The 27,356-nt window shown below is 41.5% G+C and overlaps 1 protein-coding gene across 3 annotated transcripts in view; it reads right to left on the bottom strand.

Annotated features, from left to right (window-relative positions):
• Nucleotides 1-1,959: 1,959 nt before the first annotated feature.
• Nucleotides 1,960-27,356, bottom strand: part of SETD1A (SET domain containing 1A, histone lysine methyltransferase) — a 46,410-nt gene continuing 21,013 nt past the window's right edge. For all 3 annotated transcript variants that reach the window (XM_087918233.1, XM_087918234.1, XM_026721095.2), the window contains exons 5-20: nt 26,766-27,036; nt 25,467-25,573; nt 24,801-25,021; nt 23,632-24,655; nt 21,983-22,885; nt 21,182-21,358; nt 20,135-20,222; nt 19,578-19,711; nt 19,109-19,181; nt 16,527-16,796; nt 13,089-14,540; nt 10,441-10,610; nt 9,110-9,220; nt 8,527-8,646; nt 6,816-6,953; nt 1,960-6,262 (exon numbers count right to left, since the gene is read on the bottom strand). In XM_087918233.1, the coding sequence (XP_087774359.1) occupies nt 6,089-6,262; nt 6,816-6,953; nt 8,527-8,646; nt 9,110-9,220; nt 10,441-10,610; nt 13,089-14,540; nt 16,527-16,796; nt 19,109-19,181; nt 19,578-19,711; nt 20,135-20,222; nt 21,182-21,358; nt 21,983-22,885; nt 23,632-24,655; nt 24,801-25,021; nt 25,467-25,573; nt 26,766-27,036 (5,433 nt within the window). In that variant the 3' untranslated portion in view covers nt 1,960-6,088. The remainder of the gene's footprint in view (nt 6,263-6,815; nt 6,954-8,526; nt 8,647-9,109; nt 9,221-10,440; nt 10,611-13,088; nt 14,541-16,526; nt 16,797-19,108; nt 19,182-19,577; nt 19,712-20,134; nt 20,223-21,181; nt 21,359-21,982; nt 22,886-23,631; nt 24,656-24,800; nt 25,022-25,466; nt 25,574-26,765; nt 27,037-27,356) is intronic.

Below are 27,356 nucleotides of genomic sequence, written 5' to 3'. Positions count from 1 at the left end.
CTGCCTCTCTGCCGTGGGAAAAAAGGGCTTCTCCTGGATCTACCAGGGACTTTGCGATGTCCCTGGGATCAACAGGATGTGCTCTTCTCAATCACCATCTCTATGGGATGGTTTAGGTCTGGTGGGACTGTCCTGCAACAGAGGTATCAGTGGCGATCTTGGAGCTTCAAAATCGCCCGCTGTACCGTCAAGACACCAGCTCTGCCCTCCCACAAACACACATCCTTTACCCTCCATGCATTGAACCGAAAACCCCCAACACTGCACTATATAGCAGAATTCAAGAGATACTGCCCTGGGATAGAAGCTGTTTTTCAGCCTATTTGTCCTTGTTTTTATTATTCTGTACCGTCTGCCAGATGGTAATAGTTTTTAAAAAGGGTTCCCAGGATGAGACGGATCTTTGAAAATGTTTTGAACTTTCTTAAGGCAGCGGGAGCTATAAAGCTCTTCCAAAGAGGGGAGAGGGCAACCAATAATCTTCTGGGAAATGACGTTAACCCTCTGGAGCGCTGTCCTATCTGCTACTGTGCAATTGGCAAACCATACAGAGGTGCAGTATATTAAAATGCTCTCTATGGTGCAGTGGTAGGTTACCAGCAGTTTTTCATTCAGTTGTTTTCTGAGAAGTCTCAGGTAATATAATCTCTGCTGGGCCCTTTTTCTTGATACATTTATTATAAGTCTGGCTTCCCCATTATCTTCGCTTGTCAGGTTGCAAAAACTGATAACATGACCCCAGGACACTGCAAATGTCATAAATATGAACCAGTTGCCAAACATCCAAATGTAAATCATATGACCATAGGGATGCTGCCATGGTCATATATTTGTGAAAAACGGTCATGTCACTTTTTTTCAGTGCCTTTAAAAGGTCAAAGGATCACTAAGTGAACTGTTGTAAGTAGTGGACTACCTGTATATGTATGGGACGTTAGCATGGGATGCCATATTTGTTTTTTTTCATGATTTGCAGAATTGTTGTTTTTCCTATTTTGTGCACCTAGAGATGTTTCAATATGAGCACATTATAATAATGATATAGTACAATATATGAGAGCTGTAGTGGTGCTGTAGCCTCATGGTTGACTCAGCCTTCCATCCTTCTGATATTAATTATAAGTGAACTTTTCTAAGCTTGGCCCTTCTCATACTTCCTGAAAAAGTTTTTTAAGTTGTTATTTCTCAGCATAGTATTTTTTGAAAAAGCATTCTAATTTCCATGAAAAAATTATTTCATTATAATCAGATGGAACATTTCTAAAGCAGCTACAGATAATTAAATATGCCAAAACTGCAGACAAATTGCACTTTTCTCCAAAATGTTGTGATTTAATTAACATAGAACTGATTGATGTTCAGATTTATCATGATTTGCAAAGAACAGAATGCTAGTGCAGATATATTATGCACTAGTAAGAGGAGGCAAATCTGAATGAATGATTCCTAGAATTTTTTTTTTAAAGAGAAAGATAAACCAGTGTAACGATCTTGTTATTTCATGAGAATTTAATTACAAGCTTGGCCTTTTTTTTTTGCTTGCAATATCCTAGTGGGCCTATGACTAAAACGGGTTAAATCACACAATGAACTCTCAGTTGAAGTGACTTCAATCCAGATTTCTACCTATAGATGCTGTCTTTATATATTTCTACCTATAGATGCTGTCTTTATATATTTTGGAGCCCGCTAATGTAATTTTCAGCATTATTTATAAAGTTTGTATTTCCAAGAGATCCAGAGCAGAGAAATAAGAACAAAAGCCATACATTTTTGTAGAATAAAAGTTTAATGACTTTTATAAAAATGTGCTATCTGGCACCAAGTAATGAATCCACAAATTATTAACATATTTACAAATAGGAAGCCAGTAAGATCAAACGAAAATATATTTATATATTTATATATATCTCTATATATAATATTTATATAGACAGAATAGGTATGCAAGTTAAAAAAAAACATCCATCCACTGGGCAGCTAGGAAAGAGGGTGGGGGAGGGGGGAATCTATCCATCCGTGTCCATACATTTCCGTCCTTTGTGTTAAAACACAAAACCCCGGGCAAGTTGTCCTTGCTGCTAGAGAAGATTAAATAGTGTAACCCTCTCTGGTATAATTTTTTTTGTATTATCTTTTCCCCCCCTTGTTTTCTTTTTACATATATGTACACAGGAAAAAAAATCCCATATAAAGAAAAAACGAGTAACAAAACATTAGTCTTTACAAGTTGGCAAGAGTCAAGGGAGAGAGAGAGGGAGAGAGAGAGAGAGAGAGAGGGAGGGAGAGAAGGAGAGGGAGAGAGAGAGAGGAAGATGCCAAAATCAGCAATTTATTAAAGCATATAGAATAATTTACACAGATTTCATTGCTTTATTAAAAATGTAAAACTATCTCATCCATCCAAGCAGGAGGTATGTGGCTTAATTGGATGCAGGAAATTACCACTGTACAGGTGATTGTGTAGGTCAGTTGAGACAATGTAGATTTTGGCAAGAAGGGAAACACACACTGGAACCAAAATATTTATTTTTCCCAATGAACAGGTGAGAGTAATGAAACTTCCCACAACTAATTTAAAAAGGCACATATGTAATTAAATGGGAGGCAAGTGGAAGATGACATTTCTTGAAAATATAATGGCTATTGCAGGTACATGATCCATCTAGAAAACTAGCCACCATGTGTAAATAAATTGAGCATCTGGAACACTCAGGCTTGGATATTTGCAGAGAAACAGTATGGATTATTATTACTTTTTGTTTTTGCATGACTCAAGGACACAACCGGGCATCACTATTTAAAATTTTAAAAAAATAAACTAAAGCTGATGAAATATTGCAATAAAACCCACTGAGGAAGATTCTTTAGCATATTCTTACTGATGCAAAGTAAATAAATTTCCCCAGCTGTAATCCTCTGGCTAGCCTGGTAAGTTTTTACCTGCAAGTGTAAAATAAGGGGAGGCATATTCTTTAAAAGGTCACTCCCTCCCTCAAAAAAAAAAAAAAAAGAAAACCCCATAGGAATTCAATATCCTTATGGTTCTTTGATAAAAAAGTTTCAGAGGAAAATATTTAACTCTGATAAAAAGCAGAAGTTTTATGTATCATAACAATTTGGTGCAATTTAGTCAGCTTTTTAAAAAAAGCTATCTAAATTTAGAAAAATTGTGCGGCAAAAATTTTTAAACCCTAAAGGAATGTATGTGAGGCAGCTTTTTTTGGAATTAGCAGAGTAACATTAAACTAATATTATCTTGCCAAAGTTTCAAGCAAAAGCTATCAACAAAGATGTCCAAAACAGACTGGGCCATCCATGGGTATTTATAACAAAACCCAAATGTCACTTTACACAGAGACTTGAAGGACAGGCTAGATGGAATGGGTGATTCCAACTATAACTGCTTTAATTCATAATTTAGTCATGTAGGTTACACATTTGTCCCCCCCCCTACAAGTGCATAGCCACCTGAGCAGAGGAAAATCACATTTGGAAAGTAAGGAATAAAAAAAGGGGAAATGGTTGGAATTGTTTCTAGGGTCAATTCTCATGGCCAGTCAGAAAGCAGTTGCAGAATCACCCAGACACAAACATCTGGAAGGATGTAGTTAAAACAAAACAACCAAGTCTGCTATTACAGGATGTGATATCAAAGTCAGCCCTCATAGGCAAACCAAGGCCTAGAGAAATTGGTAGTTTAGGACTGAGACAACTATGATGCTACGTATTTGTGTGAATGTTTACACTATTTCTCCACATTCATCCTTACTCTTTTCTCAGGTGATTTAGACTTTCCACTTCTCCAAACTAAAATGGGTGGCCGCAACTTCCTTGTTTTCAACATTTAAGAACATTGTAAGGGGGAAAATGCAGACAACAAAACCACATGACATGATAAGCAAAAGGTTATCCAGCTGAGTTTGTCAAGTCTGTGCAAGACTGTCACTGCAAATTCAAACTCTAGTCCCCCTGAAAATTTCCTTTGGTCAGCCTATAAAGCAAAACAATGGGTTTTCTCGCACTTCTTTAGCTAGTTAAGACTATTAGAAGAAAATTAAGATCCCAAACAATCTCTTCAGGATGGTGTAAACTATTTATCTAATGCATTCTGCGAAAGAAATACGTCTGAAAAATTTCAAAATGTAGAACTTTCTTCTCCAAGGGCCCAAACTGAGCAGGAGCAGACCTCCACCAAAATGAGATACCTTCAGCATAAAACACTGACCAGCATATAATGCAATGAGAAGATGCCATTTAACTACCTCCTTCATTAGACTTCAAATGTTGAAATAAACTTTAATTAAATCCATGTTCCCAACGTATTCATTAAACAATAACAATATGAGGAATGAGCCATTTTCAGGAAAAAGAAATAAAAGAGACACACTTAAACATTTGGTCTTCAGCTCCTACTCTCACTATCCCTAAACTGGTTCATTTCCAACAGGTTATTGGGGTGGGCAAAAAACAGTTGAAAAGGAAAGGCTATGGGTGTTGTTAGGTAATGCTTATCCCAGAAATGGGATTAACTGGTGACATCAACAGGAGACTGACTTCTATTCTATTCTGTTTTTTTCCTGAAGGCCAGGATAAGGAATCCCTCAACAGAACTGCCATCTTAGTGCAGCAGTTTAGAAACATACATTAAAAACAACCAGAATGTGATAGGACATAAGAAACAGTAAATCCTGCTAAAATAGCTTGATGTGCCTAAAGTCTTTTGTTTTAACTGACTCCCATGTATGTAGCTAATGAAATACGCATTGCTGACCTCTAATACCCCATTCATTTGCTTCACGATAAGGAAAAAGATGCATGTTGCATTTTAAAAAGAAAAGTGGCATGACGCAAATATAGATAAAAGCAGGAAAAGGCAATATAATGAAACGTTATTTACAGCTCTCTTTTCAGTATGAAGTGGACAACAAAAATAAAATATTTACATCGCAGTAAACATGTGTTTCTACAAGAAACAACCAATCCATCTGGACTAGATATATACACAATTTTCTTCTCCTAAGAAAAAAATATGGAAGGAAGGGGATTGGGGTAAGGTCTTAGCTTATGCTATGAGTCAGATTATTGCGGCCATAATTGTAGCAAAGAAATAGCTCCCTTAATTATGGGGTTTTGGATTTCCCCTCCTTTTTAATACCTATTGCAAGGCAGACACAACATAGGGAAAGGGAGGTTCAATCTGAATGCCACCATAAAATTACTTTTCAGAATCTTTGCTATTGTAACCTTAAGTGCGTGGTTGGAGAATAAAATGACAGATGGAATTAGGAATAAATCATCTTAAACCAGAAAAGTTTAAAATCTTTGCACATAGATATAGCTAAATGAAACTGGGAAGTCATAATCCCTGGATAATCTTGGCTATAAGGGTTCAGGGAAAACTTTGAATATCAGAACAAGTCCATTTAGGAAAGGATTTGCTTCCAGAACTGTTCTCATATACATCTCAATAAACCTATGTTTTATAAAAGAATCCAATGCTTTAAGAAACCTCAACTATAACATCTCAAGGATTCATCAACTCCTAACTACATGTACCATTATGCCCTTCAAGAACATCAAACACTGAATGGTCTCAAAATTCTTCATAGGTTTTTTTCTTGGACCCTGCAATTCCTATAGTTTTATTAACTGACCTCAACACGCTGAAGATCCTTAAATTGGAGGGAATAAATTTTGTTTAGCGTACCCTTCAGTGAACAGGAGACTCAAACTTTTTGCTAAATTTAAAAGCAGAACTGACTTGTAGGCAATTAAGATTAAAGCTGGTCTTCATCTAAGGAGGAAGAGGTGTTTAACTGCTATCTGTTTTGGAGTTGGATCAAAAATGACAGAAACACCAGTGTAAGTGAGAAGGATAGAACCATTTCTGATTGACTGGAAGAAAAGGAGATTTCTCACTGATTAGGAACCTGAGGAGAGGCAAATGGAAAACTTCTAAAAGATTCTAGGTGGGTCTTAAGGCGACTGAGAACTTTCCCACGGCAGCTCTGTGGGAAGAGATGCTGAACTACTGGTGAAAAATGGGGTGAACAAACAAAATAAATAGGAATGCCAGGCTTCTGTTTCAATTCAGGGTCCCCCGACAGTTCTCTGTGCCACATAAGCAGGGAATCTTGTTCTCCTCAATTGGGAACTTGTAGTCATATGTAATCTCCTCATTGATGCTGATGGGCTGCTTGGAGTAGATCACGATCTTCTTCTGGGACTCTATCGTGATGACTTTGGCATAGCAGTTGGGCTAGAGAAAGGAAAGACAGACCTGAGTGAAGAGTCCCTTAAAGAAAGCAGCAGGCCACCTCTTGCCAATGCCTTTCAAACTCCATCCTGCAGCTGCCATCGTATTAGAAAGGAAGGGGAACCCAAAAGCCATTTGGGACTGAAACAAACAGACGCTGGGAACAAGGGAAGTGGCAAGGGACATGTACCTTCTTGATTGATCAACATTCTACGAATGAGTTCACGAGGGCTCTTCCCTTTTCCCTTACGCCAGGGGGACCAAGACATTCCTTGATAGTTCCGATAGACAGCTAGAGTCCTGACCCTGGCAAGGCTTTAAATGCTATTAGGCAGAGAGCAAGAGACCACAGCAGGCTGCCCCATTCTAAGGAGGGCCAATATATTAAATGCTAAGTCTGTTGAAGGAATCTCTTCTCTTGTCTCCCTCCCGCTCCCCTCTCACTTGTGTGCATGCAGCCACGTGCCCATTCAAGGTGTTCTCTGTAAAGGCTAAACTTAGCACAGAATGGACACCAGCAAGAATCACAAGAAGGGGCCATCTCCACATAACTTACTGTGCAGCAATGATTGATGAAACGAGCAAGATTGCCACACTTGGTGGCATCAATGATTGTGTCATGGTCCACACGGAAAAGATAGCTGCTCCCGATACCTTCCTGAGCGTACCGCTTCTCACGCATATCAGCCACCATCTTTAAAAAAGAATGAGCACAGCAGAGACTCAGAATAGAAGTGAAATTCCCTCTCTTAGGGGAAAGGAAAGGAGGGGGGCAGCCATCAGACTGTGCAAACTGCAACTGCACAGTCTTCCAACTAGTCCTTTCCATGCTTTTATCCAGGTGGATGAAAATCAGCTGGCATTTATTCAATCCATTGTCTACACAAACTCTCAGCACTGAAAAAGCAGGGCTGTTCCATGCAGCCTTCACAGCACCATCTAGTGCCAATTAGCTGCAGGTGCCTCTCCCACAGACCAACACTAAAAGCCTTACATGAACACTCAGGTCAAGTTCCCCTCAATTTCATTACATTCTCCTGTTTCATTTACTCAAGCTGCTACACATTTTCACTATATATAAAAAAGCAACAATAGCTAATTTAAGGACAGCAAAAGACAGGCAAGGGAAGAGGTCATCTTCCAAATAGGATCCCAATAGTTCTCTTGATATATCACAATCAGAAGCGTCAGAGAAAAAAAGAATCTAACTATGGCATTATCTGTCTTGGAAACCATTCAAACTTTATATTTTATTTTTTAAAGGGCTCATATATAGGAAAAGACCAGAGACTTCCTTAATTTTATCAGGTTTACCATTCACTTGAAGCTTGAAAAAAATGAAAGCTATGATTGAGGCTGGAAGCACGATTTGGACTACTCCATGGATAGGAAATCTGAATCAACCCACAAACCCATAAGTACCAACACTCAGCAGCAAATTGTTGAATGTTGACAATCTGATTTTTCATAGTAAAAACTGAATTAATATGCCCATAACTTTTAAATAAGCTAAGCACATCTAAAATTCAAGCAATAACCAGAAAATGAACATTAACAAAAGTAGGAACTTTAAAAATATGAGGATTAAATCAATTAAATTAAATTAATTCAAGCAATAACCAGAAAATGAACATTAACAAAAGTAGGAATTTTAAAAACATGAGGATTAAATCACGAAAAACTCTACTTTGCATATCATTGCCAGTTTTCTACTACCCAACTGGACCAAAAAAGAAAACGCCTCTATTTGCAAAACTTTTAGTAATGGCTATCACCTGCTAATGAGAAAATACAATGAAAAACCAGAAAAAAAGCATAAATAAAATTTACAGAAACTAAAAGTATGCCTATAGAATGTTGATATAGGACTAGCATATATTATTAAATCTAACCATATTAATCATCTAGTATTCTATCTTCTAGGTTTCAGTAAAATGTGTTATTTTAATTCTGTGATTTTTATATAATAGGTTCTTAATATTCTCTTTATTAAAAGCAGATCAGAGAAAACAAAATAAACAGAATATGGATATCCTATCAATATTAATTACAGATGTTAATGTCCCAAACATTACAACTGTTTTTCTTCAAAATTAAATAAAATCAACATATTAAAAAACAGCACACGTTAAATTACAATAATAGTTTTGGTCTTAAGGTGAATTACTTGTTATTAAAAATCTCCATCATCTGGCAGGACTGATGAAAGTATTAAAAAGCAGTAGTAGTATTACCTTATAGAGCTCAGTTTGCTTTTGCTTGCTTACCTGGCGGATGTTCTGCCCCACATATTCAATGACCATTTCATCGGCAGCAATAGGCTCCATTGCAAACAGGCCCCACTCATGAATTCGACTCCGTCCAAACCGGAGTTTCTTTTTCCGGAACTGTAAGGAAATATAAGGAAGAGGGAAACCCCAGCAATGGAGTGTAAGTTCTTTATTCTGTAGCTGAGAGAAACAGCCTTGTGTACACACACAAAAAAAACCAGAAAGTCCTGTTGCCTCTTGAAAAAGCACCTTTGGGACAACCATGACTTGGACAACTGAGATTTTCCACAGGAGTCTTTATGGTTTTATTGTTTTTTTAAAAACATAGGATGATCAGTCCTCAAAATTCTGAAGGGAAGTTGCACAAAAAAGGAAATGCATCTTCAATTTTGGCCAATTATAAAATAAAATATCTAAAATAAATGAAAAGGGAAAAAGGAGTTATTTAATTTACAGTACTATTACTGTTCATCTATTTAAATTAAAAAATGCTTTAATATATTCTAGGCTCCCAACCCTACCTGACATCTTCTCTTCTATTCCCACCCCTCCAATTTGCTTAATAAAATCGCTTTGGTACCTTCAGCTGATTAAGTTTCAGAAGGTCACTGTCAAGGATGGCAGAGGTGCCGATGGCACTCAGCAGACGCCTTTGCTCAGATCGTCGTTCTGACAAGATGCGGTTGGTGCCCTGGGAAGGCATAACAAGCTTGTTAGAAATAATGAATGTAAAGGAAGCAGTCAGGAAAAAAAATCTCATTATTTGAATTATGGATGTATCCATCCTTGCAAGATGACAATGCCTTAAGGTGGACAGTGTTTCTTAATCCTGACAACTTTAAGTGGTGTGAACTTTAACTCCCAGAATTCCCCAGAGCATCTATATGTTTAATTCTGGGAGCTGAAGTCCATGTCACTTAAACTTGTCAAGGTTGAGAAATACTGGTCTATGGCAGCAAAAATGATACTAGAATTTCTCACATATACTAAAATAAACTTACAAATTAACGATCAATTTGCATACTATACTGCCAACAGTTACAGCTTTTCAAAAAGTCTCCCATGGCGAGAGTGCCTTAGGAGATACATATACTTTCTAAATTTTGCAATTTGAACATTATTTTCCATAATGCAGTAAGGTTTAACTCATATACATTGACAATCTATAGGCCTATAAAATGATAACTTATATGTCAATAAATAAATCTAAATACTTAAAAATCTATAAATAGAAAACCTGAATATCATAAATGAACCATAACTACTTCTAAATCATGGTATGGCTAACATATGCATATTCCATTACATAAAATAACATTAACAGGTTGTTCCTTCTATAGTTACCAGATTAATTGGTTGGAGCAATGATAGGACATAAAATGAGAGCACACTCAACATTTCCACTTCACATAAATTGCACTTATGCATTGTTTTCCAATTCTTCTGTTTTCTGCTATTTCATTTTCAGTTTTAAAAATAGTTCCAATTTTCATTAATAAAGGAAAACGATTAACAATTTTAAGCAATGTCTTGTGAATCCTAAGAACATTGAAGAATTGCTGAGAAACAGTCCCAGATTGCTGGTAGTGTATCTTCAGCATCTTAATCTTAATACCTCACTTGTCAATGATTGCAAAATGTAGTGGTAGAAAATTTCACACAAATTAAGAAAAATCCAGTTAAAGCATGAAGCTGAAAATAATTGTGAGACTTCTCTCCTACAAGGTTTAAGAATTATCGTGGTGCAGAATTTTTCACTGTGGTTTATAGCCAGTCCTAATCTTTATAATATGTGAGGATCTACCGATACCTATGCTCACTGTGTTTCAATGGTTCCATCAGTAATTTCTGGAATCGATGCTGCATAAAACATACTAAACACATGAGCACATCACAAGAACAGGGCCAAACCTGGGTATCAGTGGTGTCCAACTGTTGCACTGTGACTGGGCACATGTCAAGGTATTTGTCCTTCTCCTTCTTACTGATGTGGTAATAGCCCTCACTACGAGCACAACCTGTTTGATGTTCCCGCAGGTCAGATAATTTCCTCTTCCGTTTGGGATTTGCAATATTTGTGAGTGGAGGCAGGACAGTCAAGGAGAAATATCATATAGTGCTGATGATGATACCTTGTTAGGAAATGGAATGTCTACAAGCAAACAATCAATTAGCAACCACAATTGGGACAGACCACTTGGTTAAGTGAAGCAGTCAAAGTGAAACTGTAACTGTGCTTGTGACATTACTTCAGCTGATCCTTTGCTTTACAAACCCGTGAAGGTTTTAAATACAAGGATTAGTCATAAAGTTACTTTTTCATCACAGTCATAACTGAAAACAGTCACTAATTCAGACAGCTGCTAAATAAAGACTATGTGTATCTTTTGCAATTAGAGCATCAAGAACTCCAGAGTTCAACCCTGAACTACATATATTCTCATCTAGTGGAAGACAAATATGAGCAGGAAGTATTGCCACAAAGATGGACAGTTTCTAAATTTGTCTACTCCAGAACTACAACTCTCCTTCTTTAAAGGCCTTGGGCCAACAGGAAGGAGAAAACAGCCATTTTTTCCCTCCAGAATTTATATCTTTATATGTAAATAATCACAAAAAGTCCCCCCCCATTCTGCATCTGCACCTTACTGTTCTTAAATCTAATTAGGCAGCATTAAAACTGAATATACAAATTGAAATATTGGAATCTTTGATTTTAAAGAGTTTTTAAAACATAGGCAAGACCCCATTAGCAACCACAATTGGGACTGACCACTTGGTTAAGTGAAGCAGTCAAAGTGAAACTGTAACTGTGCTTGTGATATTACTTCAGCTGATCCTTTGCTTTACAAACCCGCGAAGGTTTTAAATACAAGGATTAGTCATAGTTACTTTTTCATCACAGTCATAACTGAAAACAGTCACTAATTCAGACAGCTGCTAAATAAAGACTATGTGTATCTTTTGCAATTTGTTTTAACTACCTAAAAGTCTAGTACAGTAGGAAGAAGTAATCCGTTTCAATATTTGTCATAAAGCACAATCCAGTCACCAACTGCAATTTGGTAAAAAACAACAGGAGACTGAATGTATGTGGAGATTCTCAATCATTCAGGTCCTAGTTGCCTCAAGGGTGCTTTTTCAAAAGCCAAATGGAATGTTGTTGTTTTTCCTTTGAGGAAGTAGTTTCACTTATCATTCTAGAAGCTTCATCAGTTTTGGCAGGATGGTGGGGGTAATGAAAGGATGGATGGATGGATTCCTTCCATGGCCTCAACCATCCTGACAAAACTGATGAAGCTTCTTGGATAAGAAACGAAACATCTTCCTCCTCCTCAAAGAAAAAACAGTCTAGTTGCCTTTTGAAAAAGCACCTTTGAGAGGAGACTGAATAGCAGCTCTGGAGGAGACATAGTATCATTGCACTTAAAATATAATCTTATACACCAAAGGTTCTGTTGTTTTGAAATATAAATGTTTTTATGCTATGTACTCCACGTTTGATAGAATTCCATTAAGTTTGCCCAATGAAGTCTAATAGTTGGAATATGAAATTACTGTATTATTTTTTGCCCCATAAGACGCTCCAGACTATAAGACGTACATTAGATTTAGAGGAGGAAAACAAGAAAAAAAAATCTGCCCCTGCCTCCTAGCATCCATCGGTATTCATCTGGCTAGCGTCCTTGCAGCAAACAGCAGATAGCCTGGTCAGCTTCAGCATGTTATCGCAGCCTGATTCAGCAGCTGATTGGCAGGTGGATAGGCCTTCAGAATACTGCCGATCAGCTGTTCCAGGTGATGGGGATTGCTGCCGCCGCTTATCACTACCAAATGGGCTGAAAATGGGATACGCGGAGGCCAAAAACAAGGCATGCGGAGGCTGAAAATGGGGCAAGCAGAGCCGGAAATGGCCGAAGGGTGGGGGCCAATGGGTGGGTTCAGCAATATTTACTCCATAAGACACACAGACATTTCCAGCCGCTTTTGAGAGACAAAAAAGTACATCTTATGGAGCAAAAAATACGGTAACTCTTTTCCTATTTTCTTTAGATAAAATAGATAATACAGTAAGAAAGATGGAAAGGCCTAGATCACGCTGACTTTTCGTGACATTTTTTCTCTTCAGAGAACTGGGGTGGGCACAGCCTGTACATAACGCATTTGGCCCATGCATCTCCAGTTTGGCATTTCTGCCCTAGATGTATTGACACTACAGATTCCATTTTGGTTAACAGCCATTCCTTCTACCTAGAGAATTGCAGATCTTTGAAGGAAAGGAGGGAAGAGGACTAGAATGTGCAAAAGAGGATTCCCAGAAGAATTCAATAAAATATAATACTCAGAAATCTCCGCTGATAGTATAATAAAAGAATGTTAAAATGGGATAGAGCTGTCGAGATGCTGAACTACAATTCCCAACCTGGTCTGTGCTGTAAGAACACTGACAACTGTAGCACAGAGGTACTCGGAAAGCCACAGGTTTGCTATCCTTTCAATACAAGTTCATGAGAGCCACATCCTACCCACAAATTTAACACATATTTCAGGAAGGATATTGGTGTGCTGGACCCAATGTGTGTCATTCAGCCAGTCTGTGCTATTGTCCTCATGCAACAAACGCTCATACATCAGTCTCAAGTATTTCATATCTTCGAAATCTAGCCCTGAATTCCAGATGTCATACAAGATTGTCATCTGTTCAAATTCACTGCGTGTCTCAAAGACTGGGGGCTGGGTAGGGGTGTGCTTATGTGAATGAGAGCGCAGAGATCTCCTACGAATCTCCCCTTCATCACTGCTATCAAGGCTCTCATCATCTTCTTCCTCTTCCTCTTCCTCCTCCTCCTCACTCTCAGAAGGGAACAGACTCTCTGGGACAAAAGGTAATGCTCCTATATCCTTTACCACCTCCTCCTTTAGGCCGTGTGGAGGTTTCTTCATCTGTGGCTGCTGCTGGTCTGGGACAGCAGGTATCTTAGGCTTTTCGAGGGGTTGGGGAGGTGGGGGCGCCAGTGCTACAAGATCGCCCACTTCAGATTCAGTTCTGACTTCACTGGCATCTGCCACTATCTCCTCCGGAGCCTCCAGAACCTCACCAATGTGCTCATTAAATACTTCCATCTGCAACAGGTCAGCAGAACCAAGTAGTGCTGCCTCATCGTGTTTCCGGGAGACAGTTACTGGTTTTGCACGCACTGCCATGGTATAGTTATGCTCCATGAAGATGCTGCTGACTTCAAGGGATAACACGGGTGGAAGAAGCAGACGCTTCGGCTCCTGAGATTCATCCAAGGTCTCCTCCAAATCTTCTCTACCTGCAACGGTGGGCATCTTGAGAGCCACATCAGCCAGTACGGCCAGGTCAGGCTGATTGGCCAGCTCCAGTAGTGAGGAAGCTCCCATCTGCTCACGCATATGCAGTCTATCTTCCTCTGGGGGTTGTGGTATCCTCAAATGTTCTGAGTTTCGGGAGCGAGAACGGTTTCGGGAGCGACCAGTTGGCATATCCTCTGACCAACACTTCACAAGAGAAGCGTGGTCTGCTGGCAGGTTGCTGATTGTCCTTTGACTTGCTTTTGGCGGCTCCCGCCTGCGGCTGGGAGGAGCCACTAGCTTTACCGGGGAGGCTGGGGGAGGCAAGGAGCAAGTAACTGGAACAGGGGTATCTGAAGTTAAGGACACTTGGGGTGGTAGCATGGGTTCCACAGGAACTAATAGAGATTGTGCTTCCCCTGTGGGGACAGGAGGAGGAGGTGGAGGCGGTGGGGCTAGGAGACCCAAAGGTGCCAATTCCAGTGGCTTCTCCAAGGTCCCTTCATCCTCACCAGGAGCTGAGAAGGACACTGTTTTCCGGCGTTTCTTGGGTGGTGGCAGAAGTGGAATGGGTGAGGAAGATCGTTCTTGTCGTGTTCGCTCTTCTGGGGCTATCCAGACACCTTTCTCCTCTATTGCTGGGACTAGGAAAGTATCATTCTGAGGTAAAGCAGGCTTCTCCTCAACAACATGGCCTATATGAGAGAGATAAAGTTTACGTTAGTGATTTAAGGAGTCCTTTCAGGGCTAAGTATAATAAAGATATAAAAGATGTTCTTATTTTCATCAATGAAGGGACAAAAAAAGTCTTTGTCTACGGATTCTTGATTTGGTCTATTTATTTAAATGGAAATTTTAATATTAGACTGCTAACATTTGTAGCTTAGCATTAAAGAAGCAGGACAGGAAGAGTCTTGATACTTTTGAATCGGTATCTGTCAGCCCTGCTGGGTAAACTAGAGAGACAACACAACTAGAGGAACTAAATCTACCTTATCGAAAGGCTATATTAAGACAATTTTGCATGTCTGAATGTAGCAAACTTCTTGGTGTCACTTTTAGCTGCTTGATTTATGAGAGCGGGCCTTTTCTAAGATTCCCAGGGCTCCTCCCTCTCTTGTCTGATTGCTTCCCAGGGCGCATCTCTTCCCCCCTTCCCCCATATTCCATTAATGTTGCAGAATGCCCCAGGTAGTCAAGGAAACAACCAAATGAACCCTCTAACAAAGAAATCTGAGGCACAATGACTAGTTCCAAATTATCCAAGATAATCCAAATGACCAAGATTTTTTCCCCTTAAATATGATTTTTAGATTGCAGTGACCTACACTTATCCCTGTTTAGCAATCATAGCTTCTCTTGGGGAAGGCTTGAATGCAAAATGATACCAGTACCATAATGGGAGGTGTACAACATTCCATCAATTCAAAGCTGTTTGGAGGTCAAACACTTCTAACACGGTTAAAATAGGGAAATAGAGGACACTGACATTCCCTAAACTCCGCTGCTACCTAGCCTGGTAACGAAACGTTCAGAAACCAACCCATAAGCTCACAGAACGAACCTTCATCCTCATGGTTAAATAACTTGTTTCACAGTCAAAGCAGCTAGTTTGCACACACAAATTAGCCATTCTGAGAATGACCATTTGGTATTTCAAATACAGATAGTCTTTGACTTATGATCACAACTGATCCCAAAATTTATGTCGCTAAGAATTTGTTATTTGAGTTTTCCTCCATTCTACAACCTTTCTTGCCACAGTTGTTAAATGAATCACTGCAGTTTTTAAATTAGTAACACGGTTATTAAGTGAATCTGGCTTCCCCATTGAGTTTGCTTGTCAGAAGGTCCCAAAAGGGGATTACATGGCCCTAGGACACTGCAACCATCATAAATATGAATCAGCTGCCAATCTGAATTTTGATCACACGAGAATGGGGATGCTACAATGGTCGTAAGTATGAAAAACAGTCTTAAGCCACTTTTTTGAGCGACATTGTAACTTTAGTCACTAAACGAACTACTGTTAGTCTAGGACTATCTGTGTGAAACTTTCCACATTTCATTTGGAATGTTTTGCATTTCCCTTAATATCATTATGTCCAAGCAAAATGAACTCTTCTCCCTATTCCTACTCATGATAATTTATTATTAATTAGGCTGATTTGTAATCTACCATTTGCGTGGCCAGATTCTATTATGGCCTGTTAAAAGAACCCTAGGCTGTGAGGGCTCCAGGTACAACAATAGTGATGGTTAGGTGGAAAAGAGACAGGAGAAAAATAGATGCCACATGATTTGGTGATCAATTGAAGATGGAAAGACAGATGTGAAAGCTCATACAAAGAGGCCAGAGTTAAAATGGGTCAATCTTGGACATATCCATTCTGAGGCAGTATCAGAAGAACATTTGGAAATGTCTGGTACAGAAAGAGGGGGCTGAGCGTTATCAGCAGAAAATTGGCACCAAAAACCATAATACAGAATTAAGTCATCTAGGAACAGCATACATGTGTACAAAGCCCTGAGGTTATTCTTGAATTAATAGCTGCAAACAGGGCAAATTACTCCTAGCTTCAAAGCACAGAAATCATGATAAGATGCAGCTGCTGTCCTCCCCATCACTCTGGAAAGATCAGTCGGCTTTTCCTAGGGAAATCCAGAGCGTAGCATCTTACCTTGAAGGAGAGCTGCTTCTGACTTCTTGCCCATCTCAATGTCTGTTGCTGGCCATATTCTCTCTTCCGTGCGTCCCAATGACTCCAGTGGAGTGGCAGAGCCATCTATTTCCTCCATGCTCTCAACCTCTTCCTCATCAGATGACGATGATGATGATGATGACAAGGAAGAGGAGGAAGAGGAGCTGCTTTCGGAATCAGAAGTGCTGTCGCTGTCATCATCAGACTCCTCATAAGGTGAATATTTGGACGAACCATCGCTATCACGATCTGGATCAAGGATAAAGTACAACAAAATAATAATTCCAAGATTTTCCACATGTTGCACGAGGACAGGTCCAGAATTTAGCCTTTTCAGGATTCCATTGATATTATTATTGTTTCAAACGAGAACAATACATTTCAATGTGAAGTGAACTGAAGAAACAAGACGGCTGGATTTTAGACACTTCTATAATTCTTTGTCCTTCCTTCTGGACTGAAAAACATCTGCAAAGTATTTTCTTTTATACACTTATGGGAAAATAAATAAGGACCAAACCGAATACTTTACTCCGAGTTTAGTTTGCAGTGAGTAGCACATGGATATACACTGCTCAAAAAAATAAAGAGAACACTTAAACAACACAATGTAACTCCAAGTCAATCACACTTCTGTGAAATCAAACTGTCCACTTAGGTAGCAACACTGACTGACAATCAGTTTCACATGCTGTTGTGCAAATGGAATAGACAACAGGTGGAAAGCATAGGCAGTTAGCAAGACATCCCCAATAAAGGAGTGGTTCTGCAGGTGGTGACCACAGAACACTTCTCAGTTCCTATGCTTTCTGGCTGATGGTTTGGTCACTTTTGAATGCTGGCGGTGCTTTCACTCTAGTGGTAGCATGAGACGGAGTCTACAACCCACACAAGTGGCTCAGGTAGCACAGTTCATCCAGGATGGCACATCAATGGGAGCTGTGGCAAGAAGGTTTGCTGTGTCTGTCAGCGTAGTGTCCAGAGCATTGTCCAGACACCAGGAGACAGGCCAGTACATCAGGAGACGTGGAGGAGGCTGTAGGAGGGCAACAACCCAGGATCAGGACTGCTACCTCCGCCTTTGTGCAAGGAGGGACAGGAGGAGCACTGCCAGAGCCCTGCAAAATGACCTCCAGCGGGCCACAAATGTTCATGTGGCTGCTCAAATGGTCAGAAACAGACTCCCTGAGGTTGGTATGAGGGCCCGATGTCCACAGGTGGGGGTTGTGCTTACAGCCCAACACTGTGCAGGATGTTTGGCATTTGCCAGAGAACACCAAGATTGGCAAATTCTTCACTGGTGCCCTGTGCTCTTCACAGATGAAAGCAGGTTCACACTGAGCACATGTGACAGATGTGACAGGGTCTGGAGATGCCGTGGAGAAAGTTCTGCTGCCTGCAACATCCTCCAGCATGACCGGTTTGTCAGTGGGTCAGTAATGGTGTGGGGTGGCATTTCTTTAGGGGGCCACACAGCCCTCCATGTGCTCGCCAGAGGTAGCCTGACTGCCATTAGGTACCGAGATGAGATCCTCAGACCCCTTGTGAGAGCATATGCTGGTGTGGTCGGCCCTAGGTTCCTCCTAATGGAAAACAATGCTAGACCTCATGTGGCTGGAGTGTGTCAGCAGTTCCTGCAAGACGAAGGCATTGATGCTATGGACTGGCCCGCCCATTCCCCAGACCTGAATCCAATTGAGCACATCTGGGACATCATGTCTCACTCCATCCACCAACGCCAGGTTGCACCACAGGCTGTCCAGGAGTTGGGGGGATGCTTTAATCCAGGTGTGGGAGGAGATCCCTCAGGAGACCATCTGCCACCTCATCAGGAAAATGCCCAGGCGTTGTAAGGAGGTCATACAGGCACGTGGAGGCCACACACGCTACTGAGCCTCATTTTGACTTGTTTTAAGGACATTATATCAAAGTTGGATCAGCCTGTAGTGATTTTTTCCACTTTAATTTTGGGTGTAACTCCAAATCCAGACCTCCATGGGTTGCTAAATTTGATTTCCATTGATAATTTTTGTGTGATTTTGTTGTCAGCACATTCAACTATGTAATGAACAAAGCATTTAATAAGAATATTTCATTCATTCAGATCTAGGATGTCTTATTTTTGTGTTCCCTTTATTTTTTTGAGCAGTGTATTAGTAATACTGCAACTGTTCTGCTTACCTATGGATTAGAGAAATGCTCTGAAAATTATATGAACGGAGGGAGATAATCTTGGGAGTGGTGGAGGTAGTGAGAGCACATATGGAAGAAATGAATTCATTAAAAGAGGTATAAAACACATTGCTAAGAATTTGAAATTATTTGTTTGAATAATTTACCGGGCTATCCACTGCAGCTCTCCAGATAGCATATAATAAACCAAAAAACAAACAAAAACAACCCCCAAAACAAAACAAACAGTTTGAATTTAAACCCAGCTTTAATTTCCACAGGTATCAAAAAACTGGTATTACAATTACATGATGATATAGATAATGGCATGTCACCATGTATACCAGCTAATGAGGTCTCTCATCAATCAATTATTAACTGAAAAATACCTTCAGATTGTTCCCTCTTTCTGCTGTGTCCTCCGGCACCTTGTTCATCTTCACGGCGCTCTTCCTCTTCCTCCTAGGAAGACAGTGACATAAAGTTCTCAAGCCCAAAGTCTGGCTAGAATTCCCAAATCACAGAGCAGTAGTTTTATCTCAAAGACATTTAAGGCTTGCAGAATTATTCTGAATTCTACAGGGGAACCATTTCCTTTGGGAGGTTTTTTTGGAGAAACATGACAAGAAAAGAAAGAATTTAAGGTTCTTCTGGGAATCAACATGCTATCTGACCAAGCACCCAAGGATAACTCAGGATCTAGAGGTCAGTAGGCCTTCTGTAACCAATACATATTCAAACTGTTTCCAAGTTAATTTGTGGTGGGAACCAACTTTAACATGGATGATCCACAAATATCAAGAGTACATAAGCATAATGCTGGCAGGAACAGCTAAAACAATGTTAGTTTCCTCTCACCTTCTCTGAGGAGGAGTCCTCAGATGCCTCCTCTCCTTCACTGTCCAGACAAAAAAGTTTTCGCCGCTTTCCTGGACCTTTGATCCTTTCATCGTCCCTCTTGGAGGTCTTGGGTATCTGTAAGGATTTTTTATCTGCAAAGTGGAATAGAGAGGGAAAATGAAGAAAATAGCAAGAGACACCAAGGAACTTCATCTCCCTTTCCTGCTGCAGTGACGTAGACTGAGCCTCTCCCAAGACAATGGGACCAATGAAGAAGAAAAGCAACATTAGCATTCTCAAAGGGGTGGTATCTTCTAAACCTCCCTGGGCAGCCCATTTCCATCACAGCTGGCTAAATCTGTTCCATTTTTCTTTTTTTACTAGTTCTCTGTCAAACCTACTCAGACTATAAACCAGAGAGCAGGGACAGACTGGTTTTTATTCAGATCATGGGAACGTTCCTGGCTAAAGCAAAGGATACCTATGCTTTGAATTTTTTTTTAAAAAAGTCATCCTCTCGCCGATTATAAAAGGCTAAAGAGTATAAATAACAACCTGGAGGTGAGGCTACGTACCTTCCGCATCCTCTTCGGCAGGAGTAGAAGGGCAGGGCTGCTTCACTTCGCTGCACTCTGAGATTTCAGAGGGTTCTTTCCTTTTCACCTGTGGCAAAAGTAAACAATGGGTTTCCTGAGTAGAGCACCATTTTTCAGATGGCAAACAAACTAAATCATTTGCCCCTGAAGAAATATGAGTCCCACTCTGTACAGCTTCCTGAACAGGCCCCCAGCCCCAGAGGATACCCTGGCCTTTAGTATAGAATAGAACAACAGAGTTGGAAGGACACTGAAGGACTTCTTGTCCAACCCGCTGCGTTGGCAGGAAACCCTATACCATTTCAGACAAATGGTTATTCAATCTCTTCTTAAAATCTTCCAGTGTTGGAGCATTCACAACTTCTGGAGGCAAGTTGTTCCACTGATTAATTGTTCTCTCAGGAAATTTCTTCTTAGTTCTAGTTGTTTATCTCTTTGATTAGTTTCCACCCATTGCTTCTTGTCCTGCCCTCAGGTGCTCTGAAAATTGCTTGACTCCCTCTTCTTTGTGGCAGCCCCTGAGATATTGGAACCCTGTTATCATGTCACCCCTTTCATTAAGCTTGACATATCCAATTCCAGCAACCGTTCTTTATGTTTTAGCCTCCAATCCCCTGATCATCTTTGCTGCTCTTCTCTCCACTCTTTCTAGAGTTTCAACATCTTTTTTACATCGTGGAAACCAAAACTGTATTCCAAGTGGGGCCTTATCAAGGCATTATAAAGTGGGATTAAAACACTTCACGTGATCTTGACTCTCTCCCTGTTTATGCAGCCTAGAACTGTGTTGCCTTTTTTGGCTGCTGCAGCACACTGCTGGCTCATATTTAAATGAATGTCCACAAGGACTCCAAGATCTCACTCACAGTTACTATTATTGAGCAAGCTAGCAAATATACTTTATCTGGGCATTTTGTTTTTCTTGCCTAAATGTAGAATCTTACTTTTTTCATCATTGAATTTCATTTTGTTAGATAGTGCCCAATGTTCAAGTCTGTCAAGATCCTTCTGTATCTTAAGCCTTACCTTGAAGGAGGGGAGCCTGAGGACTCCTCGAAAGCCAGTCCCAAAGCCAAAGCCCTCCAGGCCACCGGTCCTACCACTCTTGGCCCAGTCCACTAGAGACAGAAGGGCGGGATCTTTCAGTTTGGTTTTGTCCTTCTCCTCTTCTTTGACTAGCTGTTTAACAGTGTTCTGGAAAGGCTAAAGACAAGAAGATTGCAGCATTGATTATGGAAAAATTACGGGCATGCTGGAAGAAAGTAGCATTCTAGAAGAAAGCAGGGTATAAAATAGAAGAGTCTAAAGTAGTAAGCTGGCCTATAGAACTACAATCTGAGAACTATTTTATTAATCTCAGAGTTTATGAAAGGATCACTTCTTATAAAGGTTGCCAACCTATATACCTGGGTACTATTGTCTTTCTCTCGCTTTCTCTCTCTCTCTGGCCCAATATTACTAAACTACTCAAATAGACAATACAGGTAGTTCTCAACTTACGACCACAATTGAGCCCAAAATGTATGTTGTTACATGAGAAATATGCTAAGTCACTTTGCTCCATTTTATGACTTTTCTCACCACATTTGTTAAGTGAATCACTTTAGTTCTTAAATTAGTAACACAGCTGTTAAGTGATCCTGGCTTCCCCATTGACTTTGCTTGTCAGAATATCACAAACGGGGATCACGTGACTCTGGGACCTTGCAACCATCACTGCTGTAAGTTGAGAATTACCTGTACAGAGATAACCTATCTCCCATTTCCTTCCAATCTGCCTCAGGTGGGTGGTAACCCATCCCTTCCATTCCCCTGCCGCAAAATCACCTTGGCCTTTTCCTCTTTGCACTCCCACCACTTGTCAAAGGTGCTGAAAGCCACATTCTCCACCATCTTGCGATTGAGGTCTCGCTGCATGATGTTCTTCATCTCCTGCATGAGGGTTGCAAGGACACTGTCCACTACACAGGCGTGTGGATCTTCAGGAAGCGGTGGGAGCGGAGCCACCTCTTCCTGATATCCCCATGGAGCTGTCCGGAAATCAAGATGCCTCTGTGGAGGGGGCAGAGGCGGCTGCTCCGAGGAATGTTGCTGCTGCTGCTGCTGCTCTGAGGTTCCAACTGCTGATGGCTGTTGCATGAAAAGCTGGTCTCGCTGGAAGTGGTGAGTGCCCTGCTCCAATAAGTACCCGGCACCATACAGAGGACGACCACAAAAGGAAGCTGCGTCTTGGTGGTAGGAGAAAGGGTCCTCGTACTGGCCTTTGCTTTGACGCAGCTGCTGAAGGCGGCTAAGCATCTGGGTTTGCATCTGGAAAGACATGGGCATCCCACCCCACTGGTTGCCAAGCCTGTTCATGAGCTCCATGGAGTTGACAAAGTCATAGATGTGGGGAGCACCACGGCCTCCACCCACCACATTTGCTCGTCCTCTGAAATCGGACAGGCGATGACCGAGACGGGGACCGACTTGGCCAAAATTAGGGAGTGAATGGGTTTTACCCGCCAGATGAGGGAGGGAGACGGACATGAGAGGCTGGATTGGATAAGAGGGCGGTGGTTCTGGATGATGGTGGGAAGTAAAGGAGGACACCCCCAATTGCATGTGGCCCAGAACTGATGGCATCACAGAAAAATGAGGGTCGGACACCCCTGCCACAGGAGTTGCAGGCTCAACTTCGGCTTCATCTTCAGAAATTTCCATGTCTTCACCTGAAGACTGCTGAGATGCCTAATTAAGAATAGGAAAGAGAACAGCAAAGAAAGTGGTAGAGTGAATGATTTAGGCAGATAATCTATTCGCCCGAAGGCAGTCCAATCAACACTCACTTGCAGCTTGCAAAATATGAGTTCCAACATTCCTGCATTCTCCTCACCTGCCCAATCTAATAAAGCTACGAATATTCTCAGATTAAAAATCAAGAAAAACGGCCAGATCTGCCAAACTTTAAATGCTTGATTATAGAAAGGTTACTAGCCTGATTTCTAGTTCTAAACATTGCCTGGTTAAGCAACCCATAAACCAATTGATTATCTGCAAGATCAACAAAATCACCATCTGATAAGCATGCAAATTAAGCTGACATACTATTAAAATGATTCACATTATATGCACTTAAAATTGCAAAGGTTTTAGTGCATACAGACAGGGAAAAGGGACACCTATGCATATTATGATCTAGCAGGCTTGTGTTCAAAATTGCAGAATAAAACTGCTCTCTGGCTGCTTCATTTTATTGTCCTAATATTCTTTAGGCACTAAACATGCTATTTTTTCAGGCCCATTTAGGGGTTTTACCTTAAATCCTTTAAAAAAACAACAACAATAACACTTGTACTTTAGCAAGCTTCCTTAGACATCAGCCCTGAAACATTCTTCTGCCTCAGAAGGTTGCTTGTTCAGAGACTGCCAACAGAGAACCACTCACATCAATTCTATTAAACAAAACAAAAAGATTCCAAACCCTGAAAACCTACTCTGTCTTGCCCATTAGCCTTTGGGGATTCGTCTCCTGCTGCCTCATCCATGGCTGGCACCACATCTTCAAAGCTGACTGGAAGAGGTGGTGGTGGGGTGCAAGGGCCATGTGGCTCTGCTCCCTTGGGACCCCCTTTCTCTTCCTCTTCCTCTTCGGTGTCTGAACTGAGAAACGAAAATTTGGACCGCTGCTCCTTCAGCAGCATCTCGATGCGGGAGTCCAAGCTGCTGTGCTGAGCAAATGGTACACTCTCATTGGTAGTCTCAGGGACAGGGGAACCAGATCGGGCCGGTGAGGTCTGCACAGCAGGGGAATGGGATCGGTCATCAATCCCAGGGGCTACAGTCACTGCTGGACTGATGTTCTCTTTAGTTTCCTGAGAAAGAAATTCTGTGGGAGGCAGGGAGTTGGCTGCAAACGTTTCTGCCGTGGGGAGCAGCCGGTAATCCTGATCCACAGCATGGGGTTCTGCAGTCACAGAGAAGGACTCTGGGGTGGCTGTGTAAGATGGGTAGAGCACACTGGGTGCTGGGAAATGTTCCACACTCTGCTGGGCAAAGCCATGACTATTCTGGAACTGAATGCTTTCTGATGCTGTTGTTACAGATGAGGAGCAAGCTGCAGTGACAACACAGGTGGAAGGAGTAGTGGTCGTGACGGTGGATGGAAGAGTAGGATCATCCCGTTGAGAACGTTCTCTGTGTCGAGAATGGAAGCCAGAGTCCTCTCTTGGATGAGAGCGATGAGAGGAGGAGGAGGAAGATCGCCCTGAGGTGGATGAGAGGCGCTGATATCGGCTACTACTGGTTGTGGCCGCACCACTGCTGCTGCTGCTACCAGCAAACTGTTGACTGTAAGGGGGGTAGTGATGGTCATTGCTGCGGTAGTGAGTGGAGGAAGATGAAGATGAGGATGAAACATAGTGCCAGCGGAAGTACGAGTCTGAAAAGCTGTTCTCATGCCGAGACGATTTGTAGGATGTTGATTCTGGCTGGTAGCTTGAGTAGCCTGGGGTCCCTTGCCTTAGAGAGGAAAAAAAAGCAGTTCCATGAGCACCTGCCCATCTTTTCTGCCCCCAATGAACTGGCTCTGAAAAGCTCCTACATTATTTGGGATGATTTCCCCAAATCTTGTCTCAAGGAGGGGGCTGGGGGGGGGGACACTAACCTGCTAGAGTAGGCAGAATCCTGTGAATATGGTGTTCCTCCCCGAGGGGTATACGGAGTCCCCTGGGACTGTGGTGTATACTGGCCATAGGAAGAAGGTGTGTCCTGTCGGCCACTGGAGTATGGAGTGTCCTGAGAACAAGGGATGCCATTGCCAGGCGTTGAAGGCATTGCATTACTCGGGTACAAGGAATTGGCCGAATGATGTCTTCGAGACTCTGACTGTAAAAAGAATAAGGTTGACAATTGCTTGATATCACTTCTTGCCCAGAGCTAACATTCATCTGCAATGCAAAGCCAAGTGGCTCACGCCATGCTGCCTAATAGGTAAGCATCTGTCTTAGATGATAAGTAACATTTTCTTAGCTCAGCTACTTCAATTACCAAAATGCACTCATGGCAAAATTAAAGGCTGAGCTGCCTAAAGCAAGTCTTCAGCTACTACCTGTAGGACACAGGAGAGTTGCAGGTAGGCAGCGAATGCAGTTCAGCAGAGGGAAGGGAGCAGTATCCTAGAAAGCAGAAGTTAGTAACAGATTCTCTCTTATTGGGCGATCAAACAATTAAGCAAGTCTTAAATAGGGAAGGAAACCTACAGGGGAGATCTTGTGAAGGAAAAGGAGCACCTAAACTAATCCGTTAGATTCAAATAAGTTTCTAAACTTACTGAATCAGGTAAGAACTTCTCATTCAGCATTTTGCTTCCAGTTGGGACAGTCTGGGGTGTGAAAGAGCCATTCACAATCAGTTCATAATATTTCATACGTTGTTGACCTGTAAAAACAAAAAAACAGTTGCCATTCAAAATCAGGGAGATGATACTAAATTAGGAGAGTGACTAAAGATGAGTTAAGCCTGTGGTGAGTTAAGCAATGTCCCTTTCACAGTGACTGGATCTGACAGGGGTTGGATGGGGAGCAACCGGTTGAAACTAAACCCTGGCAAGGCCGAGTGGCCCTTGGTTTGGGGTTCTTTCAACCAGGGAGAATTGCCACCTTTAGTCTTGGATAGGGTGGCACTACCCCAAATCTGGGGGTTCTCCTGGGTTCGTGACTCTTGCTTGAAGAACAGGTGGCGGTTGTGGCCAGGAGGACCTTTGCGCAATTGTGGGTTGTGCACCAGTTACGCCCTTTCCTGGACCAACAATCCTTACTCATGGTCACTCATGCCCTAGTCACTTTCCATCTTGACTACAATGCGCTTACATTGGGTTGCCCTTGAAGAACATCTGGAAGCTCCAGTTGATGCAAAATGCAGCGGCTCACATGGTTTTGTAGACCGCGATGTGCACATGCATCACCTCTCCTGCGGGAGCTGCATTGGTTAAAGATTTGCTTCCAGGTGCAATTCAAGGTGTTAGTTGTCACCTTTAAAGCTCTTCATGGCTTGGGACCAGGTTATCTGAGGGACCATCTCTTGCCAACCCACCAGAGAGGAGAAGCAGGGAATATTGCAGCTACCATTCCCTAGGGCAGGAGTATCAAACTCACAGCATCGCAGCATCGTCACGTGACATATCAGGACTTTTTTCCCCTTTGCTAAACCAGGAATGGGTGTGACCAGCATGTGATGCATCCGGCCAGAAGTTTGACAGCCCTGCTCTAGGGACAGATAAACATGGTGGGCCCAGAAGAAGGGCATTCTCTGTGGTGGGTCCCTCTCTCCGGAACATCATCCCGACAGAGATTAGAATGGCCCCCACTCTGACATTCTTCTGGAAGTCACTGAAGACCTGATTCTGCCAGCAGGCCTGGGGAATACAGAGTAGGATGGAGCCCATTAAATGGCTCGTCCGATGTCGTCGAGGCGGAGGGTTTATTTTATTTTATTATTTTATTATATGATTCTCTCTTTTATTAGTTTTATTGTTTTTTATCTGAAGTTTTTGTATTCTTGTAAGCCGTCTTGAATGTGCGAATAGGTGGCAATATAAATCTTCTAAAATAAATAAATAGATGGTCATTACCTTTGATATCCAGCTGGGCATGGATGATGTTGCCCATGACTGAAGTGTTGTGCAGGTTTTTGACTGTCTCCTTCGCCCCCCGTGTGCTGGTGAAGAGCACCTTGGCCAGACCCAGGTGCTTGCCATTCTTTGGATTATACAGAATCTCAATCTCCTCAATGTCGCCATACTTTTTGCACATCTCACAGAGAAAGGATTCCTTGATGTTATCATTGAGCCGAGCAAAAGTCACCTCTTTCAGAGGGATCTGGCCCACGTAGTGCTCATCTAGCTGCAGCAATGACAGAAAGCAAGATGAGATGAGGAAGCTAAAATCAACTTCCAGTTCAGTTACATACCAATAATTACGAAAATAGTTTTAAAGAATATTGATAAGGATAGACTCAGAAATCATGGTTCTGCTGAACTTTGATCATCTGGGTCCAGGTCTCTGGCCCTTGAAGTAGATATTTCTCCATTTAAGTCCCAGATCTTAAGTACAATGTATTACCATTTCCCTGGCAATAATTTCCAAAACTAAAATGGACACTTCTATATACACCCACACACTTTGGATATCCTTTATTTATCCTGTACTTTTTTGAAAGTTTC

This window comes from Pseudonaja textilis, chromosome Z (genome assembly GCF_049901715.1).
Source record: "Pseudonaja textilis isolate UNSWEBS1 chromosome Z, rPseTex1.2, whole genome shotgun sequence".
In the NCBI taxonomy this organism is placed as follows: Eukaryota; Metazoa; Chordata; class Lepidosauria; order Squamata; family Elapidae; genus Pseudonaja; species Pseudonaja textilis.
The sequence above is the reverse complement of the archived record's forward strand: the minus strand, read 5'-3'. Positions and strand labels throughout refer to the sequence as shown.